The sequence below is a fragment of the Sphaerodactylus townsendi genome, linkage group LG02 (assembly GCF_021028975.2).
Source record: "Sphaerodactylus townsendi isolate TG3544 linkage group LG02, MPM_Stown_v2.3, whole genome shotgun sequence".
NCBI classification, from domain to species: Eukaryota; Metazoa; Chordata; class Lepidosauria; order Squamata; family Sphaerodactylidae; genus Sphaerodactylus; species Sphaerodactylus townsendi.
Genome location: NC_059426.1, coordinates 26,722,156 through 26,741,291, shown reverse-complemented (window position 1 = coordinate 26,741,291; position 19,136 = coordinate 26,722,156). Strand labels below are relative to the sequence as shown.

Genomic DNA, 19,136 nt, shown 5'->3' with positions numbered 1-19,136 from the left:
TTAAGAGAGATCCCCTTGGTGGTTTTTTGTTGTTTTTTTTGCAAAGTGGAACCAGTTTCCCCCGGAACAAGAGTATAAATTTTCTTCCACGAGGCAATTAGGTTAGGAGAAATAAATAAACTGGGGTGGTGTTGGGAGAAACTCGCTTTTCTTTTTAAATCTTGGGATTTTTTAAAAATAAAAGCAACCCCTCCCCAAATTAAAGCACAGCAAAGAGAGAAAGAAGGAGTATTTTCGCCAAATTGTCTACCATGTGCTTCTGTCTGACTGGAGGGAGGTATTTCGTTAATATTATCCTTTCTTGTGGCGATAAAATTCTAATAAATTGTATTGTCCTTGCAAATCAGAAGCTCTTTTAAATACATGCCATTCATCCCCCCCCCCCCCGATAATATTGGAGGTAAGGCCATTCGTTATTGCATCTCGGAACCGTCCAGATGAGACAACTTGCTCGCGAGAAGGCCTATCCTCTGTATGTCTAACAAAGGGTTGGGGTTACACGTTGGGATTCTTGCGAACTGACCCCGAGTCCTCAATACACGGCAATTCTGCGCCCCTCACAGCCCAGGCCGGCCTTGGTGGGTTCGAAGGGAGTCCCCCCCCCCCCACAACTTTCCCCTGCTTCCCCAGCAAAGAAAGGTCAAGTCTTCGGCGACTCTGACAAGGAATAAGACGTTTCCAGGTGAGCAGCGGCGCGTAGGGTACAGTCCGGCGCCACAGAAAGGACGGTGCCACCCGTCCGTCCGTCCGTCCGTCCTATCCCGTCCCCGGTTCCTTCTTGCAAATCCCGACCTCAAGCGATGCCAGCGCGCACCCACCTACCAACCCAATATTAGTATTTTCTCTCCCCCCTCCCTTCCCCCCCCCCCCCAGACTTGGCTAATGACGTCCACCCAGGGCGAAATGCAGGGAAGGCTATTCATGGTCATGATTTCCATTAAGTACCAATTAATCTGGGAGCTGCAGCCAAGCGCGCCCTGCGTCAAGGGGAAATGTGCATCTCATTTGCCACCGGCCTACTGGCCTGGAACCGACCCCCCTCCTCCCTCCCGGTTCCCCCCCCCCCCGGAAATACAGAGCAACAGATTCCTGGCTGGCAGCATCAGCCGCCCCTTCCGCCTGAACCCCGAATCCCCCCTGCAAGCCACGGACCGTCCCCCTGGGCTGGCCTTTGGGCCTTTCGTGCTAGGCTCTGCTTGGCTTCTGTCCCTCGTCTCTTTCCAGGCTGCCCTTTGCAGGCACTGGAGCCACTGTGGCCAAAGCACCTCCCTGGTGCCTTTACAGCTACCCCCAAAGCCGGGCCCTCTGACCCGGAAGAGAAAGCCCCCCCTCTTCCCCAGTCTTCCAGTTGTACTTTGGAGGTCTCTGTACATGTTCAGAAGTCCCTCCCCGGCCAGGTCTCGAACTCGCGGCCTAGAACCGAGTCTGGGGCTTTGGCTCCGGGTTTTAACCCCGCCCCTCGCCCCTCGCCCCTCGCCCCTCGCCCCAAACCTGTTCCATTTCCCTCCATGTTGAGCCTTGAGGCGAGCCGGGCCATGGGGGGAGTTTAAACACAGGGCCAAGGAGGCCTGGCCTGGCTGTGTGGCTCGCAGCTGCAGCCGGTTCTCTCTTATCTCTGGCCCGGATCTCTGCGCGTCTCTCTCGACTCAGTGGCCCGCGGAGAAATGGGCGCTTCCAAGCCAGTGCGCACACCGCCGGGGGGCCGTAGGGGAGGCGGGACGGGGGGGAGGCTGCTCGTCTGGGTAGCTGGTGGGGTAGTTTGGCTGGCTGGCTGGCTGGCAGGCCGGGAAGGGTCCCCCCCTCCCCCCTCTCTCTCTCTGTGTTGTTTTGTTGTGGTTCTTTTCCTGCCTGGGGAGGTAAAAGCGAAAGGCTCAGCCAAGAGGCGCTCCTGCCCGGCCCCGAAGTCCCGGCCCATGTGAGCGAGCGAGCGGGCGAGCGAGTGAGTGCGCGGCGGCGGGTCTGTCGGGGGCTGCCTAATAGGAAATAGTAAAAGCGCTCAAGCAGGTCAGACTTCTGTTCCTGCCCTGAGTGCAGAGGCCGCCAGAGCGTCCGGGGACGGAGTAAGCTGCGAGTAAGCTGTGAGTAGGGCGGCGCGAGTCGAGCCAGGCGGCGGCCCGGGGCCTCGGCCGGCCCTGCTCCTCCTCCTCCTACTGCTGCTGCTCCGGCTCCTGCGGCGGCGCCTCGGCTGGTCCCCCGCCCTCCGATGAGCTCCTACTTCGTCAACCCGCTCTACTCCAAGTACAAGGCGGCCGGCGGGGACGAGCCGCCCATCAATCCCGCGTACTACGACTGTCACTTTGCGCCCGCCGCCGCCGCCGCCGCTGCCGCCGCCCTGCTCTACGGGAACAGCGCCGCTGCCGCCGCTGCCGCCGCCGCCGCCGGCTTCCCCCCGCCACCGCAGCAGCCCCCGCCCGGCCCGGGCCCAGCAGGAGGAGGAGGCGGCGGCGGCGGCGGCGGAGGCCCGGAGTTCTATCCCCACCACCACCACCACCAGCCTCTCCACCAGCACCACCAGCACCACCACCCGCAGCCCCCGCAGCACCTGGCCGGGGGGGCCCCCTCAGCCTACCCGCCGCCGCCTCCGCAGCCCCCCTGCGCCGGCCCGCCTTGTCCAGGGGAGCCGGCCAAGTTTTACGGATACGATAACTTACAGCGACAGGCGCTTTTTACGACACACCAAGAGGCCGAGCTGGTCCACTACGCGGACTGTAAATCGTCCGGCGCGAACCTTGGCGAGGAACCAGAGCGCTTAAATCAGGGCGCGTCGCCGGCTCCCCTCTTCCCCTGGATGAGACCGCAAGGTTGGGCGCCAGCAGCAGCAGCAGCCGCCACAGGGCCCTTCTGGCAGGCCCTCTCTCTGGCCTCTCCTCTCCTCTGCTCTCCTCTGCTCTCCTCTCTTTCTTTCCATTCTCCCACCCTTTTCTTTCTTTCTTTCTTTCTTTCTTTCTTTCTTTCTTTCTTTCTTTCTTTCTTTCTTTCTTTCTTTCTTTCTTTCTTTCTTTCTTTCTTTCTTTCTTTCTTCTCTCTCTCTCCCTCCCGTTCTTTTTTCTTGCTCGCTTCCTTTCCCTCCCTCCCTCTTTCTCCCTCTCTCTTTCCCTTATTATGACTATTGTATACATACTGTGAACATAATATAAATACTCGTGTGGCTGTTATTCCCTCCCGCTCAGAATGTGTACAGTCCCTTCCCACGTCGCTCTGCCCCAAGGCCGCCGATGCTTCTCGCCCGCCTTCCTATTCCGAATTAGTTTATTTGATCCGCGGTCCCTTCGGGCAGGGCCCAGGAGCGACCCTCGTCCCCCGCGTGCATTTCAGTTTGACGGAAGTTAGCCGGATGAGACCACTGGGTTGAACGGCCAGGCCGAACTCCCTTCGCCCGGCCTGTCCTTCTGACTGCCCCACCGGGTTTACTCTCAAGCAACTGCGGAGGACGAGCCTTTTGCGACACTCTCCTGAATACAGTGGCCTAAGACCACGGGTGTCTAAGCGCTGAACGTACCCTCCACCCAGTCCAAGTGACCCCTAGAACGTGCCAACCAAAGACGCCCCCTCCCCAGACTCATTTTCGCGTCGAGCAAATCCATGGGGACCCGAGATAGTGAACGTCTTGGTATCTTTTTTTCCCCTTTTGTAAACCCTCTCTCTCTCTGTGTGTGTGTATACGTGTGTGTATGTTTATCTTTCCCCCCTTCACAGCAGCTCCTGGTAGGCGGAGAGGAAGGCAAACATACAGTCGCTTCCAGACTCTGGAGTTGGAGAAGGAGTTCCTTTTTAACCCTTATCTGACCAGGAAGAGACGGATCGAGGTCTCTCACGCGCTGGGACTCACAGAGCGGCAGGTCAAGATCTGGTTTCAGAACCGGAGGATGAAATGGAAAAAAGAGAACAGCAAAGACAAATTCCCAGCGGCCAGGCAAGAGGGAAAGGAAGGCGGGGAACCGCAGAAGGAAACTCAGGAAGATCTAGAAGGCAGAGGGGATGGCTCCACCAAGTAAGCCCCCCCCCCTCCTCTGAACCTTGGCTTAAGGACAACGGCACAAACGGGGTGGGGGGCAGCTTCTGGCCGCCCCCGTGGCTTCTCAGGCACCTTTGACGCAAGGATCCCACCTTGTCTTTCTAGGACAGTCCTGTGCTAGGCGAGAATTTGTTTGATTTGCTCCTGCGACTTCTCCGGAGTCCCAATCAACTTTTGCACACCTTATTTTCTTCATTTGGAATTCGACAACTTTAAAGGAACCCAACCTAGCGATTTTGTACGTGGTTTTCTTACGGGGGGGGGAGGGGGGATTTTCTCTTCTGCTCTGAGGACGAATTGTCAGATCTATTTTAAGAATCGAATCAGCAAAGTTTTGCACCTGTATTTATCTCGAAATTTCTCTCCCACTTATTTTTTTAATTGTAAATTAATGAACAGATTTAAATGATTCCCCCCCCAAAAGAACTACCATACAATGAAACCTTTTTAATGATCAGTAAGTTATCGAAATAAAACAAAAGATTTATTCCTGTGCAAACAAGTCACGCTTTTCTTCTCTCTGTGTTTCTCTGTCTTTGAGAAAGGGGATGGTTTAATCAGTTTGTTTTCGACATTCAGAGCAGAGAATCTGAGCATTCAGAGCAGAGAATCTGAGCACAACGTCAGAGCAGGGAGAATCTTTGGTCTGCGGTTGTTTTGAATGCCCCCCCCCCCCCACACACACACACTGTTCAATATGGGGGGAAATTCAGGTCCAGGGGCCCTATAGGAGACTACGAGCATGAACAACCCCACAGGTTCTCTGTGAAGGCAGTCGCATTGGCTGAAATGCTGCAGAATTCTTTTCAGATGTATCCCAAAGGTATTTCTTCCCAGAGAGCTTGTGTGAGCGTGTGTTTAAAACAACAACAACAGGTTTTAAGTTGGAGGTCAGTTCAGCACCCAGCTGGCCAATTAAACCCCCATTTAATTGATCGGCGACTCAGATCCAGAGGATGCTGGTGCTGATTCTGACGGCCATCCTGCCCACCCTTACAATGGACTAAGCACCACTGGACTCGATGGGTCTTGCTTTGCAGTAAACACCTTAAGAATCTGACTTCTCTACTGCCAACCGTGAGACCAAGCGGTCAGCTACTCATGAGTAGCCTCAATCAAACCTAGTCAGATTTTCTTTCCAGCATGTATGGAAGGGGGAGAGGAGATTCTCTGTTCATTTTTCAAGATTTGTCTGCCTGTGGCTGTTGACCATGAGAGGCTCTCTATAACCAGGAGCAGTCTACCCCAGCAACCAACCCTAGCAATAACTTGCATTGGATCGCTGTCTCCAGTACGGGTTCTAGGGCCGCTGGTGAGCGGTTTTAGAGCCGGGCTGCTCCGCTAGGCGAAGTCTTTGGCTGATCCACCAACACAGATCGTCATCCATCCAGTATGTGAAGATATAGATTTAAAACGTATGTGTGGGTGGTTTTCATTAGAGCAGAAATGGAAAATTGACTAAGAAGCATTCTGGTTCAAACCACGAGTTAAACTCTCAAAATTTCCCCCAAAATTGTTTACGCCACATTATAAAACCTTCAATATAATAATCAGTATTACTAATTAATAGGAATTGTAATTAATACTAATTTTTAAAGGCAATAGAAGTGCACTGAAGTATTGCTAACAGTGAGTAGTATTGTATTGTCGAAGGCTTTCACAGCCAGAATCACATGACTAGGGTGTTGTGGGTTTTCCAGGTTGTACAGCTGTGTTCCAGTAGCATTTTCTCCTGACGTTTCGCCTGCATCTGTGGCTGCACCCTAATGATTTTGGCTGTGAAAGCCTCAGTGTACTGCTGTTGGCTTTAACAATTAGTATTAATTATCATTTCTATTAATTAGTAATATTAATTATTATATTGATGTTAGCCATAGATGCAGGCGAAACGTCAGGAGAAAATGCTACTGAATCATGGCCATACAACCTGGAAAACCCACAACACCCTAGTAAGTACTATTGTTTGTTTTTACACTTTAGTCCAGCAGCTGCCCTTCCAGTTTTATCTCCAGTGTCTGGACTGGTGCGACAGAGGGTGCTAAACCTAAATCTGTTGAACAAAACCCGCTCTGATAAGTCGAAATAGCTCTTCAGATGAATACAGCTGTGTGTACGACAATAAAACAGCAATAACAATGCTTATTAGCAGCGCTGGTAGCAGTTTTAATGGTCCTGGTGCTAGCAGAAATATAGCCCTGAGTATTTCCGGATGTTTCACCTGCGTCATTAGAAATCCCTGTAAGGTGAGATGGTGCCATTATCTCCATAGAACAGACAGGAGGACTGAGAGAGGTGCCATTTTCGACTGGACAGGCTTTATAGGTTCACCACAGTGCGAGTCAAACACCTGAACAGCAAATGCTGGAATCAGTGCAGATTTTTAAAAAAAGCTTAAGGCTAAATTTGAGCAGCTTTCTTCATTGCTGAGGCAAATGTGGCATAAATTGAATGGATGAAGGATGGCGTTGGGGGTGCGGGAGGGGTCAGTGTATTTCAGGCCTCCAGAGTGGCTCTTCTCTGCAGGATGGTGGGCCCCGCATGCAGCCCACCTGTGCGTCTGGAGTTTCATTAGCTCCAGATTCACTTGGATCAGGTCCAGCGTCTGCCTCAGACTTTTAAAAAGATACACAACCAGGAAACTTGCAAATAAAACAAAACTGTCGATGGTTTTCAGGGAATAATGAACGGTGGGGGAGAAATAAAAACAACAGGCGTCTCGTTTGGTACTGTCCTCAAAAGCATGCGTGTGGTTGCTTGAATAGCAGCTGATTTGTTTTGCATTATTCTTTGCACGCTTTCCCCCTGCAAAGAAATAAGGGGAAGGGATGCGTCTTCTTCAATACAAAAGGCAAAGCTGAGACCTGACTATCCTCCACCGTTTTCCAGGCAGTCTTGAGCGCAGTTCTGAGCCTCTTTAAACCCCATTTTATTCCAAGGTTTGGCCCCTCCTAATGTAAGTATTACCTGGCTACAGCCCTGAGCCAAACAGTGAGTCGGCTGAGTTGCCAAGGATGGAGCACAGTTTTCCACACTGTTCCAGCCCCTCCCCCCCAACACCACCTCTCTTTCATTTTTCCTTCTCCTGGGTTCCTTTCACACCGGAAGAAGGACCCTGCTTCTCCAACCGACCACATCATCAAAGGACTTCTGGCTCAAGAGGCCATTGCTGAGCTTGCTCTCATGACCCCAACCCAGAAGAAGCCCTTCCTTTGGAAACAGTCCTTACTCTGAGGTGCTCTGGACGAAGGTAGAGCAAAGGGGCCCCCTTGGCCCACCCTCTGATACAATCAGGAAGTGACTTCTCAAAACAAAGACCAGACATTTGTATGCCCCCTTAGCATACACAAACCTGACAAAAAATGGAGCCTTATTTGTGGGCTGCTTACAACAAACTTCATATTTAAAATCAGAATCAATTATCAGTCTCCTGATAACGGCCTAAAACCATCCCTGGCTACGGGGAATGAAGATGGGAGAGGGGAAAAGAAAGAAAGGGGGGGCAGGGATAGAAAAAGGGGCAGGGAGGCCAGGTATGATTTTATTGATTTCATTGGGGGGGGAGCTTAATGAAAAGGCCCTGGCAGGGAGAATCTAATTGTTAAAACAAGCAGCCCCCTCTCCCGCAAGTCGTGTTAGTATATGCCTCCCTATTTCCCCTATATCCCCCCCCCCCCATACTCACCAGACCTCTCCCATTCTTGTTCTACTTCATTAATTGATATAGGAGAGGACAGGAAAAGAAAAAAGTCTAAAACTCATCCGGGCCTAGAAGCCGAACTCATCCAGATCAAGGACTAGATCAGCTGAATGTCTATTTTTTTTCTCGGAAAGAGCAACAATAGCAAAAAATAAATAAATCTGCATTCCAATTTTTCAATAAAATGCCTCTTCTCTTCGGTGATAAGCTGATTCTATTAGAGATGAAAGAGTTACTTTTTTGGGGGGGGGCAGCAGGCTTATTTCCTACGCTCTTTCCTCATTGTCGTGCAACCCCCCTCCCCGCATGAGATTCCTGCCTTGGACCGCAGTGCCGCAAGGAGCGCCGGGGCGGGCTGGGGAGGCGAGCACGTGGAGGAACTGCGGCAAAAATGGGGAAGCAAACAATTTGGCGCAGGAATTTGCATAAATGCGGCAAAACGTCCCAGCGGTTGATGCGCCGTGGACCCAGAGCTCGGGAATCCTCCGCAGAAGCAAAGACCTGGCTGTTGTCGTCCTTGGGGCCATATAAAGGTTTCAAAAGAGAGATAAAAGGTTAAAAGGGTTTAGGGCGAGGCGCCCAGATCCTAAATATTTTGATCGTTATGCCCAGATCTTTGTCTTCTGGCCAAAGAAGGGCTTTTGCGCACAGGTGGAGGCCATTTTTAACTTCTCCAAACAGACTAGTTATTGTAACCACAGTAAGAAATGACTATGAACTATCTAATGCTTCGCCCCCTGAACGCAGAGTGTTAGTGTGTGTGTCTATGTGTGTGAAAGTGGACTACTTTTAAAAATACATTATCCGGAAACAATTTGTCCATGTACGTCACAATGTAACTATTCCATATATTCACCGATAACTAAACAGCTGCGATGGTCTGAAGCGCCGAATACACACGGGCCGCCCCTAAAACAAAACAAAAACACTGTCGATTTCTTTCAAAGCGTCCATTTTGGAAACCTCTTTGGACATTTTACCCCAGGAGCGGCTCTGCAGTAATTCCAAGAACGCCTCGACCGGGATCTGATAAAACAATAGAAACCGACCCCTCATCCAGTTAGAGCCGTGGAAACCCGCAACAAGGGCAGGAACCTGGTGTTGGAAGTAGGAAACATTACTAACTAATCCCATAATATGGACTATAAATATCATGGGGAGAAATCGCCCTGTGAAAAAGAGCCCTTTGATTTACAATGGGCAGCAGCGGAGATTTTGGGCCTCTTGAATTGTTGCATCTACAGATAGAAGCGAAGACTGTGCAGGGTATGTTTTTTTTTCCCGAGGGGGACACTGGAGAAAATCCCAGTCATCCTTTCAAATTATGTAACTCACTTTTATAACATTTTTTCCTGTCGGCTCTACAACAGCAAAATGTCGACCAGCGACCAAGTCTTTACTTGCTTTTTAATACATAGAACTGAGGGTCTCAATTCCCACGTGCTATGGAGGAAAAATAAAATGCAAAGGTAACATCCTGGTCTTGGGTCTCAAAACATATTTTCCCCCTCTGGAAGGAGATGCGTTAAAAGTTTAGGAGGAGTCAGGAGAGGAGTTGTTGTTTTTCCTTGTTGCCTCTTTGCAGTGGTCGATGCAGCTGCGCCTTGCGAACTCTGCAGCAAACAAAACCCCTCGGCGCACACAGAGGTGGAACTGCAGTCGAGGAAAGTCGATCTCAGGGCCGGAAGATCCTGCGAAAGCTCTTCCCGGCCCAACGAAGACGCCCCATACATCGGCCTGGGGAGAGGGGCAGTTCTTCGGGGCCCCTCCAAAGGCAGGCTGGCGAAACGCTGAGAAACACAGAAGAACAGGACAGTCAGAAGAAACCCCCCTTCCCGGCTCGGGCCCCCAGGATGAATTGTTAATATTTGAAATTTTAAAAAGGGAGTGGATATAGGCCGACGAGGGTCTGAGGTTGGCCCTGGCTCCCGCCCTCCCCAATTTCTATGACCTCAAATCTGGAAAAACCGGGCAAAGAAGCAGGCCATAATTCTCCCTCCCTCCAGCCAAAAGCAATGAAAGGACATGAACAGTAGCTATGGAGGGCAGAGATTTCCGCGTTCTTTCGCACTGCACCAAACAGAGGGGGGTACATTTCCGAGACAGTCTTGCTTGCAAATAAAGGGGTGGTGGTGGTGGTGGTCCAGAATGTTATGTTTAGGCCGAGCAGCGAAAGCCCTACTAGGATCTCCTTTTTGCAGTCTGGCCCCTACTGACGCCCCCACCCCCCCGTCTTCCTTGGAGTTTTTGGCAGCCCGGAGGGATAAACCTCAACAGATGGGAGTCTCTAGGCCGAGGAAAACGAAAGTGGGCAGGGGGCGGCGGTGTGATAAGAGTCGGGGAAGAAAAGGGGGAAGAGGGGACAGGGAGATTTTGGGGGAAAGAAACAAGGAGCTCGTAGCAAGCCAGAGCATTGGGGGCGTGGGGGGGCGGGCGGGCGGGCGGGGAGGAGATCCACAAGGAACTGCAGTAAATCCCTTTTTTGTTTGAAGACAATTTACAACTCGGTAATAGACCTTTTATGACCTATTTGGGCACGTCATTGGCTGCGCTTGGTCATGTGCGAGCGCGGGAGGTTTGCATGGCCTTTATGCCGCCCCCCCCCTCCCTTGATTTCCCTGGCGAATTTCCCCCTGCATTCTGCTTTGCCCAGAGCCTCCTCAGCCCTCTTTGGCTAACCTTTGTCTCCGATGAGGTGTATTAACCTGGCGAGGATGCCTGGGTGCCGATCCCTCCGGCCCAGGGCTCTTCAAAACAAACACCCTCCCCCCTCCCGCCCCCCGCCCCCCCCGCCGCCGTCTACCTTGTCAGTTCCCAGGCAGAAGGGAGACGAGGAGTGGGGCGGGGAGGGAGTGGGGGGGGGGCGGACAGAGCTCCTTCCCCTCGCCAGCCAGGCAGCTGAGTTTCTTTCCCTCCCCCTGGTAGCCGCTCGCCTTTCCCACCCCAGACCCGCTACCTGCTTGCAGCCTTTGGCTTCTCCGCTTGGGAGAGGAGCTCGGATTGCTTTGCAATGGATTACCGGGATGCCTCTCGGCGCTGCGCTCCCGTGCCCAGGCAACCGACGGGTAAGGCTTTTCTTTCCTCCATATTTATGTCGGACTCGCCCGCATCGCTCGAGGGCTTCGTCTCTTTCTCTCGCCTCCCCCCTCCCCCCGCCCGGCTTAGGCGCCGGAGAATGACTCCAGAAGTCATAAAAGAAAGTGAGGAGGACCAGAGACCCGGGGTGGGTAGAGAGAGACTGGGAAATCCTTGGCCACCTGTCTGGCCATTTCTGGGGCGTTCGCCTCTCCGTTTCCACTCTGCAAAGGAAAGCGCGTTTCGATATTGCTGAAACACTGAGTGTTTGTGTGGGGGGTGGTGTGGTGTAGGGGGTTTAGAAGCTGTCCAAGGGTCCTAACCCCCACCCCAAACGGAACATCTCCCAAACTACAGTTCTCACATTGGCTCTCTTCCATGGCCATCTCGAATTTTTATCCCAATGCTAGAATTTCCCCCGCATGCCTTCCGGGGCCAACAACAGGTGCAGCCCCTCCCGGCCCCCTCCCCGGTTCCCATCAGGGTCATGAGCGGAATTCTACACCGAGGCTGGCTTCTTTCAACGCCTGCCGTCCATCCCCAAACCATTTCCCTTTGTTGACATGGAGGAATCAGCGAACTCACAAATCCTCCCCTCCCTCCCACAACGCAGCCGGGACGTCTGCCCAGCTTCACCTGTTAATGGCAAGGCAGAGGGCCAACATTTCACAGTCGTAAAAGCAGAAAGAGGAACTACTAGAGGAGGGCTGCAGCGTTTGGGGGAGGGTCCAGCCCATGCCCCGTCCTCGAATATGGCGAGGCTGTTTTAAGACGTTTGTGTGGTTTGTAGCTGGTTTCGGTCGTTTGCAAAGCTCCGGAGCAGGTGACACAATATTCGGAAGAGGGTTCCTTGTTCTACTGCCGTCAGCCATAGGAAAGCGATTAGCATATACCTGTGCGCCCCCCAAAACACAGCGCCAATATGGCGGCGAACCTTTCTGCACTTGCCCAGATGGTATCGTGGCTGTCTCTGGAATAAATGCCTTGGGAACCACGGGGAGGGAAGGAGAAATGTTGGTGGCAAATATCGGTATTAAGCTTTTCAGAATAAATATAATGAATGAAATACTTCTGAACCGCATTATCTGTCTGTCTGTCTGTCTGTCATCCCCAGAGGGGAAATGTGGTGGTGGACAAATGCATGGATTATGTTTATTTTAATAACTGCGCGGGGGAGGGGGGCATGAATCCAGTCTTGGCCCTGTTTACTTGGCAGTAAGCCAATAGTTGGAAAGGAAGTCGACCCTTTTAAATGCAGGATGGTTTTAAATTAAGCTTGCCTGGAAGTTGCCCAGCGCAGCTTCCTGCGTTTTAAGATGGGGAACCTTCAGTTTCGGCTCCTTCAGAATGGATGTTGTTAGTCTTTCAGGTGGCCCTTGGTTTCCGTTCCATTTAGAAAAATGCAGGCTGGTCAAAGAATCATGTTTTAGCAGAAAATAATGTTGCTTTTTAAAAAATGATGACTTTTGCTTCCAGGGGCGGGAGCGTACAGGTTTTCTTAAGGCGTTCCTGCAAACAGATTTGCACAAGGTGACCGAAGTCGTGTTTTTAAACAATTGTGGTCGTTTTATTTGGCTCTAGGCAGATAGGTTTGTGAAATGGTGCTCAAATAACTCATTGGAGACAGCAACTTTTCGCGATGTTAGGAATATTCATCATAGATCCTTGAAAAGCACGAGGAGTCCATTTTTGTACCCCTTTTCAAGAGTGGCTGAGAGTCCTTGCCTGGCCTCCAACCTGCTCTAATGGATGCCTAGTTTTTGAACTATCAGTCGCCATCATGGAGTTTAGTACCGCAAGATGGTCAGAGCTCTGCAGCTGATTAGCTGCAGTTCCTCTCAGAAGACCACAAACCATTCCTCATCAAAATACGCACAGGTGCAGATATAAAACCGCCCTTTCCCCCCTCTGCTGTCTTCCTTCCCTGGCCCCTGGATTACATTTGTTAGGGCTCTGTTGCAAACATACGACACATTCTGGGTATTTGTCCTTCAGACTTCACGCAGGTTCCAAAATGGGATTGATTCCCTTGCCCTGTCTGTCATGTAAGGAAGTAAAAAAGACTTAGGTGTTAATCGAACCTTTCGGGAGGGCGGAAACAGAACAGATCCAGATATTTTGGCTTAAATGGGTTGGACATAGGCTTGAAAGAAAGTGGCTTCCAGAATTAAAATTCTGGACACAATCGTTGGAAGAAGGTCCAGTAATACCAACCAAAACGTTGCCTTTTTCTTGGTCTCCCATCCTAAGCACACTCATAGCCTAACCATCCTAGGAATGACTATTTGGAACCAAAAGACCATTAAATGTAATGGTCGCCCGCTTTCAGCTTTCATGGAAGTCAATTGCGTTTGGAGAGGGCACAGGGTTTAGGGTTTATCTGATTAATCTTTCTGATTTATCTTCCTATCTGATTCAGCTTTCAAAGGAAAAAGAGAATCCTTAAAATTAGCACGGAAACTAGAACCCCATCCTCATCCAAACTCCAGTAAACTGGTTAAATAATTTCATTCTCCCATCTGTAAAAGGACAAGCCATCTGCAAACAAAAAACGAAAGTTCCTTTAATTGCTGCAAGAGTCTCATAGATTTTTGTGCTTTCTGCCCATATTTTGTGCATCTGAGGGCGGGGAGATTAACAGGCATCGCAATCTATTCGCTTTTAAACATCTGCATTTTCGTCTGAGCCTTAGCATTTAAAAAATCCACCCTGTTTATTGCTTAATCACAGGCTTTTTCCTCCCACCTCGGTGAAATGTATTTCTCCTGGCCTGCTTTATGAAGTCTGGAAACTGGGGAGGGTGGGAGAATCCGAACAAAGACCGTATTTCACTCCTTGGCTGGCAGGCAGCTGCTAAAGGTATTTACAGCTCTACTGCATTGCGGCACTCAATGGCGCTCCTGCGTCGGAGTTAAGAACAGGAAGTGAAGGGGGAAAAAAGAGGAGCCGCCATAAACGTTTTCATTTGCTCAATGGGCTAGAGCCCAGGAGGGGGAAAAATAGCACTTGTTTCCAGATAAGATCTCGTGGATCCAGGGCGCTTTGGGCCAAACGAGCCTTGTGCATTCCTGTAATCAAACGGCTAGTTTAACTGGATAGATTGGGGGTGGGGGGTGGGGGGGTCGTTCCCATGCCAAATCTTCCACATGGGAAGCTGCGCAGGCAATCTCCAAGAAATCAAACCTATGGGGGAGAATCGTTTGAAGGGAAGTGAAGCTTGTAGCAGCTCCCACGGGGGAAGGAACGGATGGCAGATCTTGCCAAATGGAGGGGAGGGGGAGGCGTTGAGAGTAACTAGACAGCAGGGAGAAGGGAAATCCGCCTTGTTTCAGAGCTCTGGGTGACGAAATCCTGCACTTTCCTCTCATATTGTCGCTCAGTTCTCTCTTGGATAGGTTACACAGTTTAGGCGAAAATAGATGCTTGCTTATCAGAAGGCTGAATGGGGTGAGCCACTTGGGGTTAGCGTCTAAGATAGTCACCAGTTAATACTAGGTAGTATTTGCTACTTAGTTGGGTTCTTTTTACATGGGTAGTGGTCAGGGTAGTGGCAATAATCTCCTGGGTTAACTCTTTGAAGGTGCGTAAAACACAAGCAGGATTAGTAGTTTGGAGAGTAAGCGATTTTAGGGCTGTAAGATTATGGGGGATGAAGAATGGTGTAGACTTTTTCAGTCAGCTGAGCTTGGGAGAAAACCCCCCAACACACACACACACACACACACACACACACACACACACACACACACACACACACACACACACACACAGGATCACTTCTGCCTTGAAGCTCCACCACCATATTTCTTCTTATAACTAGACCATTTTCAAAGAGTCAAACCTTGTTCCAATATAGTTGTCAAACTCGCAGCCATCCAGATGTTATGGACTACAGTTCCCATCATCCCCTGCCATCATCATGCTGGCAGGGATGATGGGAACTGTAGTCCATAACATCTGGAGGGCCGCAAATTTGACATCTGTGTCGGACTACATGATTATTTTAAAAAGCTGCTATTTAGCCAGGTGGTGCTACTAAGAAATTTGGGACTGCAGTTCTGCAAACTCTGACCTGTGGGTGGATTTCGGAGGATTTTCCCGCCTGCGGGTAGCTTCAAAATTGCAGGCTTTGCGCCTCAGTGCAGAAGTAACCTCAGCTTGACGCCCATGCGTGCTACGGCTAAAAACAGTGTGGGTAACCTATTGTCGAAGGCTTTCGCGGCCGGGATCACGGGGGTGTTGTGTGGTTTCCGGGCTGTATGGCCGTTCTAGTAGAATTTTCTCCTGATGCAGGCAAAACGTCAGGAGAAAATGCTACTAGATTACTAGAACATGGCCATGCAGACCGGAAACCACACAAACACCCCGGTGTAGGTAACCATTCCTTGGAATGACTTTCCACTTAATCTCCTATGCTGTTTGGCGTTCGGTGGCTTGTTTCTGCGTTTTTACCATTGAGGGCTACATGTGCCTTTTTAAGGTGGACTAAAGTGCCCACACAGCACTTCCCTGGATCTTAGAAGGAGCACCGCTCTTGGGACTTCTGTCAGCGCCCAGAACAGACGCCAGAATTTCACTGCCTGTCCTGAGCCAGCAGTTGGTCTGGAGACCGTTTTGCGCCTGAAACAATGCGCCCCTCTCCTGCCTTCCTGTTTACTCCTTGATATTCCTTCTACTTGAGGAAAGATCAGAGCCATAGCTGCTGCCGCCCCCTTCCCACCCCCGTCAAACTCCAGATCTACAACCTGAAAGCCCACAGCTGCTCCCAGAACACTCCTGATCCCCAAGAGGCATCCACCTCGCACCCAGCAAGGACGGTTCTGGCTCAGCGCCCTGTCGAAGCGCAGCTATTCTAAGGAACAAACGGAGAGGCCATTCCTGGACCCCCGAAACAGTGCTGAGCATCGGCGGAAATGGGGAAACTTCCTAAGCAGTTTGCGTTAAGGAGGGGGGTGGGGGGAGATCTCTGCAGGCGTCGGGATTAATGGGACTGGGGCTGCGTTCAGGACAGTAGCCTGACCACTGAAGCCGTCCTATTATCTTCTGGACGTGTGAGATGACCAGAGCTCAGTGCCGGAGTGGCATTTGGACGGATGCCTTCTCTGGAGAGGCTGGGAAACCCCAGCATCTGTTTCCTCTCGCCGCCCCCCATTTCCTCCTCCCTCCTCCCAACCATCTCTGTCAACCTGTCTCTAGGAGAGCTTGCTCTCTCTCTCCCCCCCCCCCACTCGCTAGGAAGAGAGCTTTGTCGTCGGGCCGCTCGTCCAGGAGAAGGCGCTGTAGGACAAGCCAGGCGACGCCGGTGGCGACTCCTGAAGACCTGCCCTCAGCCGGAAAACCAAAGCGATGGCTTTGCGGATCTCAGCCCATTCAGGAAACCCTGCATCTTCCACCGCTGCGGAGCTGAGCCGCTCAAGGGCACGTCCGATCCCCCCCCCCCCCCCCAACCCGTTTCAGACCCTCCCAGTAAGAAACGAACTTGAAGCCCTAAGACTCCGGCCAGGTGGAGTGACTTCGTTAGTCTGTGGATTGAGGACTCAGAGAAGGATGCGGTGGCGCCTTTGACTGCTGACAGATACATGGAACCAAAGTTTCCTGTTGGTGCGGTCCACAGATACGTGAAATGGACTCCCAAACAGCCCACGGGGATTTCTGTTGGTCTGTTAGTCTGTCAGAGGCCCCCAGACTCTATTGGGGAAAAAACTGGAGACAACCCCCGCAATCATTGAAGGGTCGCAAGAGAGCAGATTGGTAGACATAAATGTCTTAATTTGGCTTCATGTCCATAGCACGGATCTAAAATGGTGTGGCAGTGGGGGTGAATATTTGATGTCCCCCACCACCACCCCCTGCTCCATGCTGAAGATTCTGGGAACTGAGGTTCTGTGAGAGAGATTTTAACAGCTCTTGATGCCCCACCCTATTGGAGTTTACTTCCAGGTGAACTCCTTGAAGTTCCCAGGGTCCCATGGAAATGTGCACAGGGCCTGTCTCATCTGGTTTGCTGTGCCCCCCCCCCCCCGGGGGGCCCCAGGAAAGTCCCTGGTGAGAGGAAAGAGCTTTTGCAGACACAATGTTGAAATGACCCCTCATAAGGCTCGGCTCTCCAGGGTCCCCACAGACCTGGTATCCTTTAGAATCTCCTCAAGGGCAGGACCTGTTTATGAGGCTATCCAGACGGCCTTTTGTGCAGGGTGGGACACGCAGTAGGTCGCCCTTCCTAATTCCTCGGGATCATCCTCTGTCTGGTCTTTTGATGTCTCTCTGCTTCCCCTTTGATCTCTTCCGAGCCCCTGGAATGGCAGCCTGGCCTTCTGCGATAAAGCCCCCATCTCCGCATAGCTTGCTAGTATCTCCCCCCCCCCCACACACACAATTGCGTTCCTTGTCTCGCCAAAAGGAGGTGATAAAAACGAATTGCAGACCCTGACGGTCTTTCATCCGATTCTTTCAAGGTTCACCTTCCACAGTCAAGCCACAAGTGCTCGCCCAAGCTTGACCTTCTGCTAGCATCGACCACCCTTCTCTTTCTTATTGCCCAGCCGATCTCTTACTCTCTTGCCTAAGCTCAGGTCCATTGAGCTCCAATGCTGTTTACTGGTTTCAACTTGTGGCTGTATACAGTGGAGGTGTCCCCTTATTTCAGACTCTGTATCCTGTATCTGCTCTGTCCTGGGTGGACCAGTCTAGCCTGACCTCAGCAGATCTCAAAAGCTAAGAAGGGGCCACCTTGGTTTGTATTTGGATGGGAGACCACCAAAGAACACAAGGGTAGCTGTGCAGGGGCAAGCAATGGCAAACTACCACAGAATGTCTCTTGCCTCCAAAACCCTAAGTCAACTGCGACTTGATGGCCACAATGAATCTTTAGGGCAGGTCTTCAGGTGACCACCTTTAGATGGTATCACCTGCTTCAAAAGTACCCATTCCAGACCTTGTCCTGATTTCTTGTGGGTCCCAAATAAAAGTCCAATTATAACAGTGTCCCTAGCTGTCTAAGGATATTTTCCAGAATATCTGTACTTGTAACATGCCCACTAACTGTCCATCTGTAGGGGGAAACCAGCTTCACTGGTGACAGTGAATAATCAGAACCTCCATGTGCAGAGGCAGGATATTCATGTGTACCACCAGGGAGAGCCTTAAAGACTCTTGGAACCTCGCAATTGCAACCTTAGACTCCACCACTTAAAGGTATGCTTCAGCAAAGCGATAATTATTGTGTGCAAAACAAGATGAAATTCCAGTGCCTTTCAGCTCATTCCAGGAGAAACACAACATGGGCTATAAGATGCCCCCTCCAATATTGTTTGGTATCTATAACATTACTCTGATCTTATCAAAGTATTCTTGCAATGAATAAAAGATTTGGGACCTTCCAAATGTGACCAGGAACTCCCAATGGCATCTCACAGAATAAGCCTTGCCTCCTGACCCAATGTGTCTTCATCCCTATGTAGGAGCTGGGTGGTGTAGTGGTTAGGGTGTAGGACTAGGATCTTGAAGACCCAGGTTCAAATCTCCACTGTGCCATGGCAGGTAACTTTGGGCCCCTCACACAGTCTTATCCTAGCTAATTTACTGTGCAAGGTTCCTGTGAGGTCAAAATGGAGAAAGGGTGAATCAAGGTAAGAGGTTTCAGGTCTCCATTGGGAGAAAGAAATGAATAAATAGGGAAGCCTTACTTGCTGCTCAATACTTCACAGTTTATTCGGAGGCAAGTTACATGGAACAACAGTGGGGCAGCAGAAACATGAGCATTGTTTAAGTCCCACTGTGTTCCATTGCATTTACTCCCTAGTATATGTGTTTAGGAAGGCAGCCCTGTTCTACCAGGTGATCTGACAGGACCATTTTAAGCAGAATCCCATTTTGCTATCCCATTTTTTCCTGGTAGGATGGTGCTTTTATGGTATGGGTGCAGTTTAGGGAGCAATCATAAGCAGATATACTCAGAAGGATGTCCAGTGTTATTCAATGGTTCTTGCTCTCAGGAAAGTATCTTTATGGGACTGCAGGTGTAAAACTGAATTAATGAGTGAATCAAATAATATGCTTTGATGCTCCAAGGTAACAGCTGAAACAAAGTCATGCAGGGAGACAAAATACTTCTGACTTTTTCCTGACTTCCATATACTAGTCATATCTCTGTGGGAAAGATCCAAACCGACAAGAGTTCCAGAAAAGCAAGCTATCAAAATCCATTGGCCTTTTTCCAGGCAAATTTCTTTGGAATCCAGACATCAGTTTTTCAAAACAGGTTTCTTGCAAAACTTGCCCAGAGACCAGCTTCCTCTCTGCTTGGAATCCTGTTTCCATTAATCCTGATTGACCTTAACTTGATTTTAC

General features: G+C 50.7%; 2 protein-coding genes across 2 annotated transcripts in view; both read left to right on the top strand.

The window, feature by feature from the left end:
• The first annotated feature begins 1,248 nt into the window (after positions 1 to 1,248).
• HOXD8 (homeobox D8) lies at positions 1,249 to 4,517 on the top strand. Its single transcript, XM_048487155.1, has 3 exons — positions 1,249 to 2,801; positions 3,697 to 3,991; positions 4,121 to 4,517. The coding sequence occupies exons 1-3, from the start codon at positions 2,204 to 2,206 to the stop codon at positions 4,134 to 4,136; spliced, it is 909 nt and encodes a 302-aa protein (XP_048343112.1). The 5' UTR covers positions 1,249 to 2,203; the 3' UTR covers positions 4,137 to 4,517.
• A 5,854-nt stretch (positions 4,518 to 10,371) lies between these two features.
• Positions 10,372 to 19,136, top strand: part of HOXD3 (homeobox D3) — a 50,093-nt gene continuing 41,328 nt past the window's right edge. The window contains exon 1 of the mRNA XM_048487146.1: positions 10,372 to 10,777. The gene's annotated coding sequence lies outside the window, so the exon portion shown is untranslated. The remainder of the gene's footprint in view (positions 10,778 to 19,136) is intronic.

Bases quoted from the DNA above. Each gene is read 5' to 3' on its own strand.
- HOXD8 (XM_048487155.1), top strand. From the start codon at position 2,204: ATGAGCTCCTACTTCGTCAACCCGCTCTACTCCAAGTACAAGGCGGCC. The intron at 2,802-3,696 runs GTTGGGCGCCAG...CCCCCTTCACAG, and splicing joins CCCCTGGATGAGACCGCAAG to CAGCTCCTGGTAGGCGGAGA.